At 52.1% G+C, this 18,652-nt stretch overlaps 1 protein-coding gene across 2 annotated transcripts in view; it reads left to right on the forward strand.

Moving 5' to 3' along the window:
* The first annotated feature begins 15,736 nt into the window (after positions 1–15,736).
* Hmcn2 (hemicentin 2) overlaps positions 15,737–18,652 on the forward strand; it is a 149,299-nt gene continuing 146,383 nt past the window's right edge. For both annotated transcript variants that reach the window (XR_015684241.1, XM_087655099.1), the window contains exon 1: positions 15,737–16,105. Coding sequence is in view for 1 of the 2 variants with exons in the window: in XM_087655099.1 (XP_087511225.1) it covers positions 15,844–16,105 (262 nt within the window). In the remaining variant the exon portion in view is untranslated. The remainder of the gene's footprint in view (positions 16,106–18,652) is intronic.

Below are 18,652 nucleotides of genomic sequence, written 5' to 3' on the forward strand. Positions count from 1 at the left end.
TCTCTGCAAGCATGAGGACCTGGGTTCGAATCCCCAGCAGCATGTAATGGGGTGCAGCTGTGCAGGCCTGTGACCCCCCCCCCGCAGGGAGACAGAGCCAGAGGAGTTCTGGGAGCTTTCAGGCCAGCCAGCCTCTGGTTCAGTGAGAGATCTTGTCTCACGGCAATAAGGCAGAGGGTGATATATGTCCCCCCTGGCCTCTGCGTGTGTGGTCCTGGGTGTGTACACCTCACATTCATACCAACACAACACACACATACATGGAATGTGTGCACAGCGGTTTCTCTGCCAATAGGAGGGTCTGTCCTGAATGGCCGATGCAAGGGAAGCTGGTCACATGGGTGTGCCTGCTGTCAACCGTGGAGCCTTAACTTAGGGTCTCTGAGGGCTGAGAGCATTGGATGGCACATCCATTCTCCCTCATTTTGCCTCGGGCAGGCCTTGACCTTAGTGTGTGCGCCCTGGTTCAGCCTATCCTGGGTGACTTACGTGCCAGCTTCACCAACGATTTCTCCCCCCTCCCAGGGAAGTGAGCTCTCTATGGTGACCCAGCGGGCTTCCTTCACAGTGGGAGCCTTCCATCTTGCCAGTTTACCATGGCGGGGAAACGATGGTGGTAGGAGTTCAGGCAGGGCCTCCTCACACTTCCTCCATCGAGGGAGCAGAGAACTCGGGCCAAACCAGAAGGGGATAATAATTTCCAAGGTCCACAGTTAGTGGCCCACTTCTGCCAGCTAGGCGGGCCACATGTGGAACGTTCCACGGAATCCCAAAACAGGACCATCGGGCAGGGGCCAATACCAGTGTTTAATGTGCCATTCTGCAGCGGACACCTCACAGCCACACCATAACAAAATACTTAGGACCACACTTGGCATGGACAGGAACGGGCAGAGAGGGGCTTGAGGTGGGGATGGTGGTAGAGGTGCGAAGCAGAATCCCTACTGTGGTCACTGTCTACCTGCTACCCTCACCCACCTTACCTGACACCCATCCACCTTGTCCTCTGTCTATCTGGCGTGGAAAGGCCATTAAAATCCCCTGAGCTTGGGAAAAGTGAGCTCTTGGAAAGTTGTTGCCTCCTGCATTTGCTTTCAGCAGGGCGGTGTGTGGAGCAAAGGACTACATTTCCCAGCCTCCCTTGAGCAAGGGCGGCCATGCGGTTCCGCTCTAGCCAATGGAGTGAAAGCAAAGAAACTAGCCTCAAACAAATGTTTCTGGCCCGTCGCCACACCAGCCCAAGACAGAGTTTGTCTCGGAAGAGAAATGCACGCGGGTCTTGAATTACGCCATCTCGGGTCTCCCCCTGTGTCGCCATCCGGACTTAGATCCTCTCTAAACGATTGCGCGTGCCTTTGGGTCGATTTAAACGACCGGATGTCTCTTCCAAGTATTTGCATGTAAATTCTCCTATGCCAGGATATTCCAGGAGAAGGGATCCTGCGGAGTGCACCTTTGTTTTGCTGAAAGACTTGGGAACTAGTGGCTCTGGACTGGCCAGGATATCGACTTGGAGTCCATAAGGAGGTGGCCAGGAGGGACTTTGTCAGGGTCCCTCCGGTCAGGGACTGTTTTGTCTCCTGTCTCAGAAATTGTGTCCTTTTCCCAGGTGAGACCCCAGGCTAGCCACTCACTTCTGCAGATCTCAGGAGTCAAACCATGTAGTGAGTCGTGAAACCACCTCCTCCGCTCCCCCAGAGTCAGAAAGACTGGGAGTGGTGGTGACTTCCAGAACAATCCTGGGACAGAGGGTTAGTCTTCTATTGTAGAGGGACACCATAACCACACAACTCCTACAAAGGAAAAAATTTCCCTGGGGCTGGCTTACAGTTGCAGAAGCTTAGTGTATTTTCAGCATGGTGGCATACAGGCAGGCATGGTGCTGGAGTGGGAGCTGAGGGTTCTACAGCGAAAATCCCAAAGCCCACCCCACAGTGACCCACTTCCTCCAACAAGGGTGGACCTCCTAATCCCTGTCAAGGATCGCCACTCCCTGGTGACCAAGTGTTCAAATATATGAGCCTTGGGGAGCCTCCTATTCAAACCACCGCAGAGGGCTTGCCCTGGGTTAGCCACTGGAACCCCCAGTGTTGTAAAGAGCTCACTGAGAGTTCTATAGATTCCACACAGGTGCATGTGAGAAGCTCTGCTTCGGATGACTAGCCAGCTGCCATGCTGGAAGGCAGAGCTGGGACCTGGGTGATATGAATACAGGAGGTGGGGGTGGGCCATCTTGTAAGAGAGTCATCAGCACAGGACAATCTCAGACCACTAACTAGAGCCTGTGCGTCAAGTCCACAAAAACAAGGTGACTGCTATCTCCGTGGATTCAAGGCAGAAGCCAAAAGCTCCCTGGTGCCCCTCAGCCTGAGCCTCGTGTGCAAATGTAACAGCTGTGTGATGCTGGTCTGAGGAGCCTGCTGTCCATGTAGAAAGGCTAAAGACCCCAACCACAGATGGGCTAAGCGACCCACAAAGGGTAGGTTTGAGCTGTCACAGACAGCCGTCGATAGGGATTCCTGGAGGAAAAAGGACACATCTGCCCTTAAAGGATTTCAGGATCCTTAGGTGAGGAGAAGGATGGACAGACTCATCAGATACAAAGGTGCAGAGGTAAATTCCAACTGGGGAGACGGGGAAGGTAGAGAGACAAGAGGTCACTTTTGGGTACTTGCACTCTTAGCACGTAGCTCCTCCTCTCTGTGCTTCCCAGCAAGCCTGGTGGGATGGCTCTTCTCTGTAAGTCCCCATTTTAACATTTAGTGGATGAATGAATGGTCATTCAGATACAGCTGGCCCCAGATCCTTGCTGCGCTCATTTAATACTTGTGGAAGCGCCCTCTAGAGTCCGTAACTGGTATCACACCTGCATTTTGTAGACAAGGCTGCCTCTGCTCCTAAAAGGGTTGTCAAATGTTGCAAGGGGCTTCCAGGCTCCAGACGAGCTGACTCTTCCTTGGTTTCTGCAGGTGCCCTGGACCTGAGCAGTAGAAGTGAGGGCTGTGGAGAGATCAGAGGTGGATGTGTGTGGTATGGGGGTGCTGAGGCAGGGGCACTGTTGGACCTGGAACTTGCTCTTTGCAGTCCAGCAAGGGAAGCAGGGCCCTTGTGCTGGGACTGTGCTAGCTACTGCTGCGGTCACCTTCTGAGCTCAAAGCAGCCATTTGTCCCTTCCCATGTGTGTGCCCATGTGTCTTCCTCAGTCACCCTCTACCTTATTCTTTGAGGCAGGGTCTCTTGGGTGAACCCATAGCCCACTGATATGACTGGTCTAACAACAGCTTACTCTGAAGATCCTGTTTCCACTAGAAGTGTAGCCAGCTTGCCAGGCCCACCCAACCTTCACCGGTGTTCCGGGACCCGAACTTCAGTGTTCATACTTACCCAGCAACACGGAGCCAGCTCTCTGCTGGAACCATCCCGCTTTGAGACCTGTAAGGCCTTCTGGCTCCTGACCAGCCCTTACCAGAGCAGGAGATGGCTCTGTCCTATGGGAGGAAGTCTGATGGGCCATCAGGCAGCCTCAAAGGCAGAAGTTCAGAGGCAGGGTGGGGCCTGGAAAAGCGGCTCTCTGCGGGTCCCTGGGTGTGCACTGAGGCAACTCCAGGCCACCACAGTTGTTCCAGGTTCTTACAAGGTGTCTTCGGCTAATGCTCTTTCTCTAGGGTCCAGTCCTGGTTCCACCCTGCCCAGCTGCAAGCTGTGGGGCAATGCAAAGTGAGCCACAAGGAGCCTCGGTGTCCTGTCTTGCAGAATGGGCAGCAGAAGGGCGTACCTTAACCAGATGCCTTTTGGCCTCAGCAGGGTGATGTGAGGAGGCCCGGTAAATGTGCTGTATATTCAGTCACTTTCCCACGGCTGTGACAAAATACCTGACAAAGGCCACTCAAGAAAAAGAAGACTTGTTCCAGTGCCCGTTAGAGTGCAGTCCACAGTGGAGAGGAAGCGATGGCCACCTGAGCTCGAGGAGGCTGCTTGGACTGTGTCTACCATCCCTGTCATGAATGCTCAGTTCGCTTCCTCCTTATTTAGACCCCAGCTGTCTTAGTCAGGGTTTCTATGACTGTGACAAAACACTGTGACCAAAGAAACCTGGGGAGGAAAGGGTTTGTTCAGCCATCGTCATCAAAGGAAGTCAAGGGGTGGGGGGGAACTCAAGCAGGGCAGGCACCTGGAGCCAGGAGCTGATGCAGAGGCCATGGGAGGAGTGCTGTTTACTGACTTTCTCCTCAGAGCTTGTGCAGCCTGTTTCCTTACAGCATCCAGGACCACCAGCCTAGGAATGGCACCACCCAGAGTGGGCTGGCCCTCCCTCCATAGATCACTAATTAAGCTGGATCTTACGGAGGCATTTTCTCAACTGAGTCCCCCTTCTCCCTGATGACTCCAGCTTGTGTCAAGTTGACATAAACCAGCTAGCTCACCAGCCCAGGAGACGGCAGGCCACATCTACGGCTAAAAGTAGTCTAGAAAAATCGCTTGCAGATGTGCTCAGAGATCTGTTTCCATGGTGATACAAAAATCCTGTCAAGTTGACCATCAGAATTACCACAGGTGCCACAGCCAGATTCTCTCTACCCAAGGCCTCTGTACCTGGATTTGGTGAGGTTGCACTGAAGATCCAGGTCCAAGTATCCGGTCTGGAGAGGAGGATGCTATTTGGAGGCAGCTATGCCTGGGGGGACATTCCCACTGCTGTGCTCATCTTTGCCGGTCAGAAGAGGACTTGTGTGGATTGGTTCTTTCCTTCTACCAAGCGGACTGAGCTCAGGTTAATTAGGGCTTGTCATTAAAGATGTCCTGACCACTGAAACATCCTGCCGATCCATGTAAGAGTTTAGCTTACTGATTTGAGCTCTTCTTTATTTTAGTTTTAAATATATGTGTATGTGTTTGTGTGGGTATGGGCAGATGGAAGCCGTGCTCGTGGATGGTGTTGGGCTCCCCGGGGCTGGAGTTTCAGGCCGTGAATGGCTCTGTGGGTGCTGGTCTTGGGTCTTCTGCAAGAGCAGCCAGCCCTCTTAACTACATAGCATTGTCTCCATTTCCAAGATCTCTCTTCTTATCCGAGCATTTAAGGCTGTAAGTTATGCTATGGGAGCTGCTTCAGAGAACCCCTGGACATTTGAGAGTTTGCTTATTTTTCCTTAATGAGTTTCAGTTCAATTAACAGTGCAGCCAGGAAACATCTACCGAGCACTTCAATTTCTTTAAATTTGTTAAGGTTTGTCACGATCCTGCACATGGCGACTGTTGCAGATGCAATACAGAATAACGTGTGCTCCGATGTTGTTGGGTAGAATGTTCTAGAAACACCAACGAGAGACTGATAGATTGGTGTTCTCTTTTATTTCATTTATTTTTTATTCATATTTTTTTAGTTTGGTTCTTGGAGACAGGGTTTCTCTGTGCAGCCCTGGCTGTCCTGGAACTCTCTCTGTAGACCTGGTTGGCCTCAGACTCAGAGATCCGACTGCCTCTGCCTCCCCAGTGCTGGAACCAAAGGTGTGTGCTGTCACTGCTTGGCTTGGCGTAAATGTTTTCATTCTGCATGCTTACTGATTTTTTTTTTTTTTTTTTTTTGTCAATTACTGGGAAAACTGAGTCACCATCAAAATGAATCAGTCAAGCCCAGAACAGAATGGCACCTCTGAAGGACAGGGCGTCTGTAGTTGTCTGAGAGCTGAGTCAAAGCACATTTCTGGGTCCTTGGACCATTAATGGCCCCTTCATGAGGCAGGTGTACATGAATTTGCACATGAATTCTTGCCTGTCCCCTGCTCCCTGCGTAGGAGTCCATGGGAAATGACTAACTTTGAGCTGTCAACTGTGTATCACCAAATAGACGTTTAGGAAGCCCTCCTCCGCCCGTTTCTCAAAGGTGTCTTTGATGAGGGAGGTTGGTCGATTTCTGAGTATCCTCCGCCCCCTCCCACTCCATCCCCACTGAACATCGAGTGTGTTTTGCAGCAGCTTTGTGGGCAGAAGAAGGGAAACGGGTAGGGAAAGCTATCATAAATCTAGACGGACTAAGTTGGGCCAACAAGATGGCTCAGTGGGTGAACGTTCTTGCTTCACAGGCCTGAAGCCCCGAGTTTGATCCCCACAAACCACGCAAAGAAGACAGATGGAGCAGCTCACATCTGTAATCCGAGCACTCCTGGGAGATGGGACCCAGAGATGGGAGGATGGCCCAGACGATCCCAGGCTGGCTCTCCTGGAGTACCCATCATGGCAGAAATGACAGAGACTCTCCTTCAACAGTGGGAGAAAATAAACGATTTCCCAAAGTTGTCATTGAACTTCCATGTGTAAGCCACGGCACCCACATGCACACCACCACCCCAGACCCCCCCCCACAAACCGCTAATAATTAAAAAAAAAAAACCCTAAGTATACTTGTATTAAAAAAAAAAAACAACTCGTTGCTATTAGGAGGGAAAATAAAACCCTAGACTTGGAAGGAAGTGGAGGGATGGTGGGAGGTAGGGAGAGGAGAAACTTGAAGGAAACTAGAGAGAGAGAGAGAGAGAGAGAGAGAGAGAGAGAGAGAGAGAGAGAGACCGAGACCTTTGGGCAAATGTGTTGAGAGGACTAGAGAGAAACTGAGGTGTGGTTTCCCTTTTGTTAATACTCTGGGTTTTTCAGCTAGGACCCACCTTCTCTCTGATGCCTGAGTCTCCCTTGCATTCCGTTTGGCTGTGATGCTTTCATTGAGTGGGGCCTGAAGGTCAGACGGCGGCCAGGCTCTTGTGTTCCGTTCGCTCATTTAAGGAACACCCAATGGGAGGCTGGGAGGGCGTGGGTGTGGGTGTGGGCTTGCTTTCATGGCAGGTCCAGAGGTAGAAACTGTGTTCTGCACGCCAGGATGGGACACTCGAGACAGCTTCCCGTCTGTAGTATCATGTTCAAAGAAAATCACTTCTCCAAGAGCCGGTCATCAGCTCCCTCCGTGAGCTGGATTATCAAATATATCTCTCCACCTTTTCTAGTTCACAGAACTAGGAGAAACTGCCTGGGGTGGGGCCCTACTGAGAAAAGGAACTCATTCCAAATCACGAGTCTACCTTTCCATCCACTCGGGCCTGAGATGTCAAAGAGAAGGTGCTATTGGGTTGGGAGGGAGCAGCAGTTTGTCTCTCAGCAATTATAGAGTGCTTGCTGGATGCATCTAGTTCAAGGACTTTTGCGGGACCTGATGTGGGAAAGATGGTCAAGGGACTCAAGCTTCCATGACCTGTGAAGAACAGTCTTCTCCATGCTTTCTGCTGAAACGCCCCGAGATAGAGTGATCACGTGACCCGGGGAAAGCCAATCATTGTGTCTTATCTCCCTCCGGTTCCAGTGCCTAGTACAGAGTTGGGCATGCGATTCGCTGAGAGCCAATCAACTCTCTTCCCTGGGACTCGACTCTAGGGTAGACTCTGGAGTCCTGAGGGATGCCAGAAGGCACGCTTCCTCTCTTCAGGAGGAAGCCTGGTGCTGGAGGGGAGTCGCTAACGTGAGCAGTGTTATGAGGGCTCAGACAGGACTGCGTCTTGTGTCTGAGCTCCAGGGTAATGATCAGATGCTGCAGCTCTTTGTGTTGTCGCTTCCCAAGAACCAGGGACTTGATTAACTACCACCACTTTTGTGTCTCTGGTTCCCACATGAGAACCTGTCCAGCATTGTTCTTGAAGCTGCCTGTCTGGGATTCTGGCTTCCATTAAACATCCGCAGAGACACAATTAGACCTGGCTTGTTAAAGGAGTCCACTGCCTTAATCCCGACCCAGCTACTCTGCGTGCCAGAAGGTTCTGGTGATGCGTGGGCTGGAAGCACCATGTCCCCTTTCCGGATTTCCAAGCACAGTTCCTTGGGTCAGCAGTTCCAGGTTGCAGCAATCAAAACACCTTCAATATGGTTCCTTCTGCAAGTCTCTGTGTTTGTCAAAGGCCACCTGTCCTTGCCTCGGTGTTGAAGGGCTCTGTTTCCTTGATTGAAATCATATTCTGAGCCTTCGGATCCTTTAGTGGAGACTTCTTGAGGTAATTTGAGTTGGCAAGTCCTTAAAGGCAGGGATCAGAGTGGGTGGTGGAGTAAGTCTGGCCCAGAACCCAGCAGGCCTTCCTCATGGGCTGGGCCAGCCTACCTCAGAGGTAGAGGGAGACCCCTGCTGGCTTCCCTTCTCGAGTTGTGAACCCCAACTCTGGGCTTCCATCTACCTTTCTCTGGCAACTACATTCTGCTCTTTTATAAAATATCAAAGTGAAGCCTAGCATGTTGCCGTGTGCCTCTGCTGTAGTGATTATGTGCACGGAGCCCCAGTATTTGTGTGGCTAATAACACACTTACTTCATCCATCCACTGACTCATGAATGGGTGCTTGCTACTCCTTTGAGGTGTTGTGAACAATACAGGCAAGTCTTTGATTGAAAGTCTGGAAGGTGTGTGCATACGTTTGTATGTGTGCGTGTGTGTGTGTGTATGCACATGCACATGTGTGCATGCCTATGTGCAGGGGAGCTCACACATACATATGTGAAGAAGCTAGAGGCTGACACCAGGTGTCTTTCTGGATTGCTCTCTACTCTTTGAAGCAGAGCCTCTCACGGAACCTAGAGCACAGTGGTTTGGCTAAACTTGCTGCTAATGAGCCCCCAGGATTCTGCTGTCTCCCCCTCCCACCTGGGATTACAGATATGCACCCACATGCCGGGTTTTTATGTGGGTACTGGGCCTCTGAATAGGGGTCCACAGGAGTGTGTTGTAATCACTCTACCTATGAACCTATTTGATTATTTCTGAGAAAGGTCTCATGTGGCCCTGACTGTCCTGGAACTTGTTATGTAGATCAGGCTAGCCTCACATTCATGAGTCTGCCTCCCAAATGCTGGGATTAAAGGCGTGTGTTACCACACCCAATCAAATGCCTATTTTTATTTCTGTGGGGACACAAACCTAGCCACGAATTGGTGGCTTCTTCAGTAATTTCTTGTCTCAATGCCCTGAGGCCCCCTCCCTGCTGTTTACCTCAGCATTGCCCCAACTCACAGCCCCACATCTGGACCCAGCATCTCTCAGAGACAGGAAGTGATTCCTGAGTTTCATGCTTCCCTCCTGTTTCCTTGGAAACAGGCTCTTGGAATCTTCCGGTTGAGCAGAACTCTACCTGAGACAGTATCCCAGGGGCTTCTGGGTGAACTTTTGACTTTGCTGCTCAGCACTACAGAATAGTGCTAGCGGGTGGTGTGTGGGTGGGTAGGGACCATGACTATGACAGCAGCCTGGATTTAGTGGCAAGTGAGGCTTGATAAACTTGCTGGCTCTGAGGGCCTTGCTCCTCAGACACAGGGACTGTCCAATTCTGACCACATTCCCCACACACTTGGGGGACATTATCATCATGATGCAGTCGAGTATATTAGGGGAAGGTATTGAAGAACCAGGGTCCAGGTGACAGCTTAGTCAGTAACGTTCTCGCTGTGCAAGGACCTGAGTTCGAACCCCAGTACTCACATAAAAAGCCAGGCATGGAGGTATGTGCTTGGAATCTCAGTTCTGGGAAGGCAGAGAAGGGTGGATCCCTGGGGGGGGGGGTGGCTCATAGGACAAGTTCCAGACAAGCGAGAGACACTGTCATAAAGAAAAACAAAGTGGATTGTGCCTGAACTTGTCCTCCAACTTCCACATGCACCTGTGCATGCATACACACAATACACACACACACACACACACACACACACACGAGACAGGAGACATCTTGTGTCTTCACTGTGATGATCAAGCTTGGGGGGTTCCATGGCTCTAGCGAGCCATCCATATGACACTTGTTTATTGTTTTTTTGAAGCCCCACTGTGTGCAGCGATCCACTCATACAGCACCTGTTTATTAAGGTCCTACTGTGTGCCAGGTCCTACTGTGTGCCTGCCACAGGGCTTGGAGATGTGAATGCGTCAAAGGTCACTTCTGTTCTTCGGAGATGTGTTCACGTGGCTTGCTTTCTGCTGTGAGCAGTCCAGTTCTCTCTTCAGGGTCCCTCGGCATCTGGGGGGGTGTGAAGTTCCAGAGCCAGCGTCTAAAGAAAAATTATAGGAAAAGTTGCTTAGACAGTAGTGTGCAAGGATGTATATCTATTGCCTGAAGAGAAGAAGTTATGTAAGACTGTGACCATCTGAAGGGAAAAATCAGGAAGATGTCCACAGAAACGCTGCTTGGATGGAGGTGCTTCAGGGATGCGGTTGTCTCTGGGATGTGGTTGCTTCTCAGATGGGGATGTTGGTAGCTGCACTTAACACAGAACTCAATACAGTCTGAGTAATTCCAAAGGCAAGTGCACAGTAGAGAAGCCGTGGTTAAGACAGCCCCGAAGAGAGGTCCACTTTCATGTGCTCTTTGCACTGACTTCCTCATGGTTTCAAGAGAGCTGCTCAGCTCCTCGGATGCTGTCACTGCATCATTAAGTGAAAGGAGAAAGCACTTCTCTCTCTCTCTCTCTCTCTCTCTCTCTCTCTCTCTCGCTCTCGCTCTCGCTCTCGCTCTCGCTCTCGCTCTCGCTCTCGCTCTCGCTCTCGCTCTCGCTCTCCTTTCTTTTAAGAAATTATTTATGTGTGTGAGCCTATGCTTGTATGTTTGAGTTTTTGCCCTATGTGCATGCAGTGCCTACAGAGGCCAGCAGAGGGCATCAGGTTCCCTGGAGCTGGAATTTAGGCATTTGTGAGCTCCTTGATGTGAGTGCTGGGATCCAAACACAAGCCCCTGGTGATTGAACAACGCCCATCCTTAATCCTTGAGCCATCTCAACACCCTGCTCATAACAGTGTTCTAATTTAGCCTTTACACAGGCCTGTCAGTGGTCTCTGGTTACTTATGTGTAGTGAGTTAGGAATTGGAGCTGGCTAGGTTTTGTTTGTTTTTAAATATTTATATTATGTGTATGAGTACACTGTCACTGTCCTCAGACACACCAGAAGAGGGCATCAGATCCCATTACAGATGGTTGTGAGCCACCATGTGGTTACTGGGAATTGAACTCAGGCCCTCTGGGAGAATAGTCAGTGCTCTTAACCACTGAGCCATCTCTCCAGCCCCCTCGTTAGTTCTTTTTATAGATGCACAGCTGTTCCAACATTGTAAGTTGGAAAAGCCTGTTCTTTCCTGTTGGCACCTTTTCCAAACCCAATCGATTACACGTGGGTCTTCCCAGACTCTTTAGTTGCTCCTGGTGGCCTGGTCTAGGTCACGCCTTCTGAGTCACTGTTACTTTAGATTGACTTCACACCGTCAAGAGAAAGGTTTCCAGCCTGCTCCATGTGTCTCCTCAGAAGACGCCCCGGCACATGGACCTTCAGCCTCTATGCCAGAGTACGGTCAAATGCCAATTCTAGCCCATCTTCCATAATGGGTAGGGAACCACAGAGTCCCACTTGTCAGGATTTTCTATGGAATGGGGCAGGGCAGCTCTCCCTCAGATCACTCAAGAGAAATGCTTAACCTTAGCCAGAAAGCTAAGGGGCTCAAAGCCAAGCTTTCTGGGAAGAGGAAAGGCAGCGCTTAAGGTAGGAAGCTAAAATAGAGTTTGGTGTATGCGTGTGTGAGCGGATGTGAGATGTGAGCAGGTATTAACCCCCAGCTCACTGTGGATGCTGTGTACAGATATTCAACCTTAGCTCACTGTGGATGTTGGTGTCAGCCTCCACTGACACCAGTGACAGTGACAGAAGGACCTTAGATGTCAGTGGGACTCAGGACACAGCCGGAAACAAGTGAGCAATGATCTCTGAGAGATGCGCTCTCCTCCCAGCTATGTCGGTTAAGCAGCGCAGGCGCGCAGGCGCTCTGCCCAGGAGACCCCGGAGCAGCTGGACCAGGCGGGTGGTGGGAGTGAGCCCCAAAGCGCTGTCTCTGGCCCAGTTTTTCATTTGTTTGTTCTTGAAAACATGGGGATGGGCAACGGTTGCTGTGTCAAGTGGCTCAACTATTTCTTGGGACGGCTTCAAATCATTCCTGCAGTACATGTGACTTGGAGGCTGGTCCCACAGCGGGACTGGGCTCGGCAGTAAATCATCCAGTTCTGGCTGCGGGGCCATGGCTGTAAGGCTGGGACTCTGGCTGCCTCTCTTGTCCTCAGGAGCTCTGTCCGTTCTGGTCCTCAGCTCCTCTGCCTTCCCCTGAGCCCTGACTACTGGGTCTGGGGTGGGGGTGGCTAATGTAGGCTCTCTTGGGTTGAAAAATGCAGACTCCTGGGGCCTGGGGAAGTGGAGATGCAGGAACGCACCTGGTTGCTGTGGCTTGCTTGTGTTGTATTTCCACCACAGGTCTCCCCCATTCCCATGGCCCTGGTTATATTCTGGGGAGAACCTGGGATACCTGGGCTTGAGTCAGTGGCATGGCCACCCTGTTTGGGTAATGGGATCAGACCAGAAGGGATGATGGCAGGTAGACGGCAAATGCCGCTCCCCCTACCCCCAGGGTCCCCAACATGGCGACAGAGGGAGGCCAGGCAGAGACCAGCCTTGAACTTTTCTTTCCATCCTGTGTCTCTGAGGGAACCTAGTGGTCCTTGCCGAGTGGCGGGGTGACAAGAAACATCTGCAGGGACCTCAGTAGTTCTCCTACCTCCTTAGAGTTTTCTCCTTAGGTTTATTCATTAGATTTCACGTATGGGTGTTTTGCTTACGTGCATGTGTGTGCACTGTGTGCAAGCTCGGAGGTTATGAAGATGAAAAGAAGGAAGGCATTGGGTCCCCCGGATTTGGAGTCCTGCATGACAGTGAACCACCATGCGGGTGCTGGGAATCGAACCCAGGTCCTGCTCAAAAGCAGCTCGGCTCTTTTTTTTTTTTTTTAATGTATACATCATACAGCTTTCTGTCTGCATGTGTGCCTGCAGGCCAGAAGATGACCCCAGATCTCATTATAGATGGTTGTGAGCCACCATGTGGTTGCTGGGAATTGAACTCGGGACCTCTGGAAGAGCAGTCAGTGCTCTTAACCACTGAGCCATCTCTCCAGCCCCTCTCTGGAGTTCACCAGGCAGTTTCAGAACTCAAATCTAAGTCTGGGGAAGGGGACACACACCTATAACACAGGCACTTGTGAGGCTGAGGGAGGAGAATCTGTGGGCTCAAAGCCAGCCTGGGCTACATTCCCCCACCACAAAGCCACCAAGACTCAAGTCTGTGGCTCCCTCCATCCCTTGTACCAGCATAAGGAGAAGGTCCCTGCTGTCTTTGGGTCGATCTTCTGTGAGAATTTTATGGCTTCCCATAAATCTATAAGGTCTGTCCTCTGAAATTAGCCTCCAGGAGCTGCCTGAATATGTTAATTAGCCAGACCGGGCTGCCTCCCCCCCCCCCCCCCCCGTGAATATTCTCCGATAGCTTCCAGGACCTTTAGGTAAACCCCAGAAGGGTTGGTGAAGTGTGTAGGATCCTCCCGGTTCTCGCCTTTGTCCCCTCTGCCACCATCTCCTTCAGTGGTGGCCTCTCTGCTTCCCTTGCCTTTGTGAATGCTGTCCCAGCTCTTCTCTTTCCAGACCTTTCTCTCATTCTTGCTGGTATCTCGGCCTTGCTCCATGACCTTCTCTGACCTCCTAGGCTCAGCCGCTCCTTCCTCTGAGCTCCCAGAACACTGGGTCATTCTCTTAGCTCACTGACTTAGAAATATTTGTTTACACGTTTCTCCTCCTCTGGGTAGGGGCCATACTCCTTTATCTTCCTATCCCCCTGTCTCAACAGCACCTCCTGGAGGACCTGACATTCAGCTCAGCACATATCTGTAACTGAATGACAAAGTCCTCTGTCCCGGGATCAAAATGTCACCATTTTGGCTCCTGGTTGCTACTGTCTTTCCACAGCTGGTGTCTCTCTTCTCACTCCAACAGCTGGCCTACCCTGCCCAGGCTCTGTGGGCAATCTCAACCTTCATCCAAGGAGGTTTAAAAAGCCAGTTGTTTACAAGTGCAGGAGACTAAACTTCCCAACAAACTTGCCTGCAAATGCCACTCTCAGGCCTTGGGGACATGGCTTCTGCCATATCACATGAGACAGATAGCTCTTCAAGAGATCATTGCCCTGAGGCTCTGGCCTCATAGAGACTTGAATCTTAGACATGTCCAGGCCGGCACCCCTGCCTATGGCCAGGGCTCTGTAACCCATCTCTGGTACTCACTTCCTCATGCTGGTGGCAGTCTTTGGACTCCCATGTGTTCCAGGTTCTGGGTCTCTGTTTTCACAGAGCTCAGTTGCAGAGGAAGGTCGCACGCCCAGGCAGAGTCCCAGTGACACAGTTTTGTCAGAGCTGGGGCGAGGACATAGTGGCTGTGCGTGCAGGACAGAGTGGCCCCAGCAGCCTCAGAGATGGGGGAGCTGAGGCTAGCCCAAAGGACAAGAGGTGGTGTGGAGTGGCTCGTCTCCTGGCTGAGGTATTTTCAGAGGAAGGGAGGAAGGGTCAAGAGAGTGACCCCTCTACAGCCCGAAGCTCTCAGCTGTGTCCAGGGTCTCTCCGACCTCACCCAGGGGGCTGTACTCAGAGAAGGTCCTAAGGAGTCAAGCGTTTTGCCTAAACTGCCTCTTCCAGTCAGACAGTATCTAATGAGTCCACCTTGTGCCAGTGACTAGAGTAGGATCAGGGTGGGGTGGTGGGGACGCTAAGACACTCTCTATTCCAAGGGGCTCTTGGTTTGTAAGGACAAACATCATCAGGAGTGTACAGCCTGGGAGAATGAAGAGCTGCATCAGGATGGCGGGAAACACCTCTGGCCAGTCAGAGGTGGATGGAGCATTCTGCCCAGCCAAGTGATGGATGAGGACCCCCCAACAGTCCAGTGGCAAAGAGAGCACCCTCCAACCTGACTGTGCAGAGGACATCCCCACTTGGCCCACTGGTGGAAGCATCACCCTGACCCACCCAGCTGGCACAGGAGCACTGCCAGGTAAAGGATGGTTGAACCCAGTCCCAGTAGCCCCTTCCATGTGGCCCAGCCCGGACATGCAATCCGTGAGTCTGCCTAGACAGGCGACCAGAGGAATGTGTGGCTGATCCTCTGGAGTCCCCATGTGCCCTGCAACGATGTCTTACAATATTGAGGGGAAACAGCAGAGCCTGAGGGAGTTGGGGTCCTTCTATATTTGGCTTCTGATGTTGACTGTGCCACTTAGTAATAGGTTTAATCTCTCACCGAGCCTCTGATGGCCTGTATCAAATATGTTTGGTCTTAGTATCTTTTCCGAGCCTCTGATGGCCTGTATCAAATATGTTTGGTCTTAGTATCTTTTCCGAGCCTCTGATGGCCTGTATCAAATATGTTTGGTCTTAGTATCTTTTCCCTAGGGTTACAGCAAGCCTCCAGAATATATCTGTGGGATGCTGTGCCCATGATGAACGTCAGGCTAAAGCTTATTGAATTTGACAAGAATAATTACAATATCAGGGAGGCTCAGAGCCACCGAGATGGCCGGGTGGGGGGAGGGTAACAGTGAATGCAATTCCTGTCTGAGGGAGGCTTGGACTGCTCGTGTGGCCTCTCCGCCCCCGCAGAAGGGCTTGCAGGTGTCTGTGGATTCCCGCACCCTCATCCCTCGCCTTTGGCTGGTGGCCCCACCTCCCTTCTGCCGTCTGCCCTGCGTCCTCCTCTAACCTCAGGGCTGGACCAGAGAGCCGCGGGGCTGGGAAAGTTTGAGTCACGCCGCAGGGCGCGGGGGAGGGGTGCGGGAGGCGGGATGGGCTTTAGGGACCGCCTCGGTCTCCCACCAGGGAAACCCCGCCGCGCCCCTGTCCGGTGAGCCCGCTAGAGCGAGACTGCACTGCCATCTATCCCTGCGACCTGCGCGTCCCATTAGGGCTGCAGCCTCCGGCTCAGCATGACGCCTGGGGCGCAGCTCCTGCCGCTGCTCCTGGCGACCTACACAGTAGTGGCGGCGGCGGTCACATCTGATGAGCCCACGAAGACGCTGTCCCCCGCCACAGGAGACGCCACCCTGGCCTTCGTCTTCGATGTCACCGGCTCCATGTGGGACGATCTGATGCAGGTGATCGACGGCGCCTCACGCATTCTGGAGCGCAGTCTGAGCAGCCGCAGCCGGGTCATCGCCAACTATGCGCTGGTGCCTTTCCACGACCCAGGTAGCGCCTCGCGCGGTCCTCAAGGTCCCCTCACGGCGCGGCTGGTTCCCTCCTCCCCTGCATCCTCGAGGTGTTGTCCTCCGGTGTCCCGTACCCCGCAACCCCCAATCCCTGCTGCACGTTCTGCCTTGCCTGGCGCAAAGCGATAACCAGAACCTTAGCATCTTCTGGCACATTTCCGTTGCCTGGCCACGCTCTCTCCTGCATCCCCTAGGTTGGCATTGAGCTTATGAGTTTCTAGCAGGCGACCACAAGCTTCTAAGTCTCACCTTCTCCATCTGTGAAGTGGGAAAATAGTGTGGAGATGTTGACAGCTGGTGCCAGGAGCTTGTGTGGTTTTTGGTTCTCGATTTTATTTTGCCTGCCTGCCTGCCTACCTGCCTACCTGCCCTTCCTTCCTCCTTCCCCCGCCCCCTCTCCTTTCCCCTCCTCCTTTCCTTCCTCCTTTGAGGCAGGATCTCCTGTAGCTCAGGCTGGTCTCCCAATTTTCTGTGTAGTGGAGAATGACTCTGAACTTCTGATCCTCCTGCCTCATCTTCTAGAATGCTGGGACCACAGACCTGCACCAACATATCCCCTTTATTGTGTGCTGGGGATTGAACCTGAGTTCCACGCACACTGGGCAAGCTCTGTGCCGACTCCATAAGTTTTTAGTTGTTTTTTTTTTTTTTTTTTTTCTTTTCTTTGAGTCACCATCTCCCAGATTGCATATGAGAGGCCAGGACATGGCAAAGGGCACTCTTTCAGGGGGAAAGCAGCCCTTGGTGGAACCTGTTGCCCTTTCCCCTTTGCCCCCCTACTCCAGCACAACAAAATTTCCCAGGAAAGCGGGGCTCCTAGTTACCGCTGATTCTCCCTGCAGCCAACCTGTTAGCTCAGGGTTGAAAATGCTCGCTGGGGAGCCTCCCCACCAAGAGCCCCCTGCACCCAGCGGAGAGATGTCCCCCACATCCTCAACCCTAACCACGTTCCTCAACATTTTTTTTTAAAAATGAAAACATTTCCGCTTTACACTGAAAGTAGGAAAGAAGCAGGGATATGAGCTCTTCTCTGTGCCTGCCTCACTCCCGAGAGCTACGTTTTGTGTCGTTCTCCTTCAAGCCCTTTGCTTCCATCTATCCACATGACTATCCAGGCTAGCTTTGAAGGCTCCCACCGCAAAGGCAGGTCCCACACAGCACCGACGGTGGAGAGTTTGAGGAGACACAAGGAGATGATGGCGGCCTGTCAGGGGTGTGCACGTTTGTCAATCACAGAATCTTCCAGGGGTTGACTCCGCGCCCTCCACGCCTTCCGTGTTGTCTGAGGCTTTGTTCCTCTTCTCTACGGGGCTCCCCAGGTCTAAGCCCAGGGACCAGGCCTTTAGGAAAAGACTCCTGGGAGACCCAAAAGGATAATGAGATTGGGTGTGTGAGGAGGCGGGGTTCTGTCAGGATGTAGGTCAGCCTCTCCCTCCAGCTCTCTCTCCCCCACTTTTCGGTTTTCTTGGCCTTCCAAAGCCATTATCACATTGTGGGAGCTTAGATATGGTGAGTCCACCCACTAGTTGTAGTGACTGAGACCCAGGGCACCAACAGGGTTTCCCGAAGCCACCTGCCAGATGATACTATTACTGTTTGTCTCTAGAACACTTGGCTGCCATTTCAGGACGGGATAGCAGCCTTTCGAGACAGATAGTGTCTGGAGCCCCAAAATGGGCTCCTGATGGTTGTACTTGCTGCCCCTCCTTGCCCACTAACTTCAGATGCTCCCTGGGCTCTGTGCGGTTGTGTGACTCGGCCGTTCATGTCAACCTTCAACCTCCAGTCCTTTCTCTCTTTCTTTCTCTACCTCATTTCCTTCTTCCTTTCCAAGCTTTACTCGGGGCTCCCTTTTATTCCCTTATTTCTCATTTTTTAAGTATTTATTTGTGTGTGGGTGTGTGTGTGCATGAGTGTACTTGCCATGGTGTGTCTGTGGAGCTCAGAGGACAGCTTGCAGGAATTGGTTGTCTCCTACCACCCCATGGCTTCCAGAGCTGAGGCTTAGGCTGACAGGCTTGGCGGCAAGTGCTGCCACATGCTGCGCCACCACACCGCACCTCCGTACTTCATTTTAAGTCCACTAAAATTTAAATGATGCTCACCTTCTTAAAAAGCTGATAGTAAAATACAAGTCCAACTTTCCTCAGAATGAAGGTTACCACAGATTTAAATAAAAATTTCCAGGTGAAAATGGCCCTCCAGCTGCCAGGAAACGAAAACTCCAGCTGACATGAAAGAGTTGAAGTCATCATTAACAGCAAGCGTGCAGACGGAGCTCCACGACTTCCTTCCCTCGCTCCTGTAGCACCAGCTCTGAAGGGATAGGGCATGCTCTGGAGAGGAACAGGGATGTGGAGAGGACCAGGGATGCTCTGGAGGGGACCAGGCATGCTCTGGAGAGGATCAGGGATGTGGAGAGGACCAGGGATGCTCTGGAGAGGACCAGGGATGCTCTGGAGAGGACCAGGGATGCTCTGGAGAGGACCAGGGATGCTCTGGAGAGGACCAGGGATGCTCTGGAGAG

This window comes from Rattus norvegicus, chromosome 3 (assembly GCF_021556685.1).
Source record: "Rattus norvegicus strain SHRSP/BbbUtx chromosome 3, alternate assembly SHRSP_T2T, whole genome shotgun sequence".
Classification (NCBI taxonomy): Eukaryota; Metazoa; Chordata; class Mammalia; order Rodentia; family Muridae; genus Rattus; species Rattus norvegicus.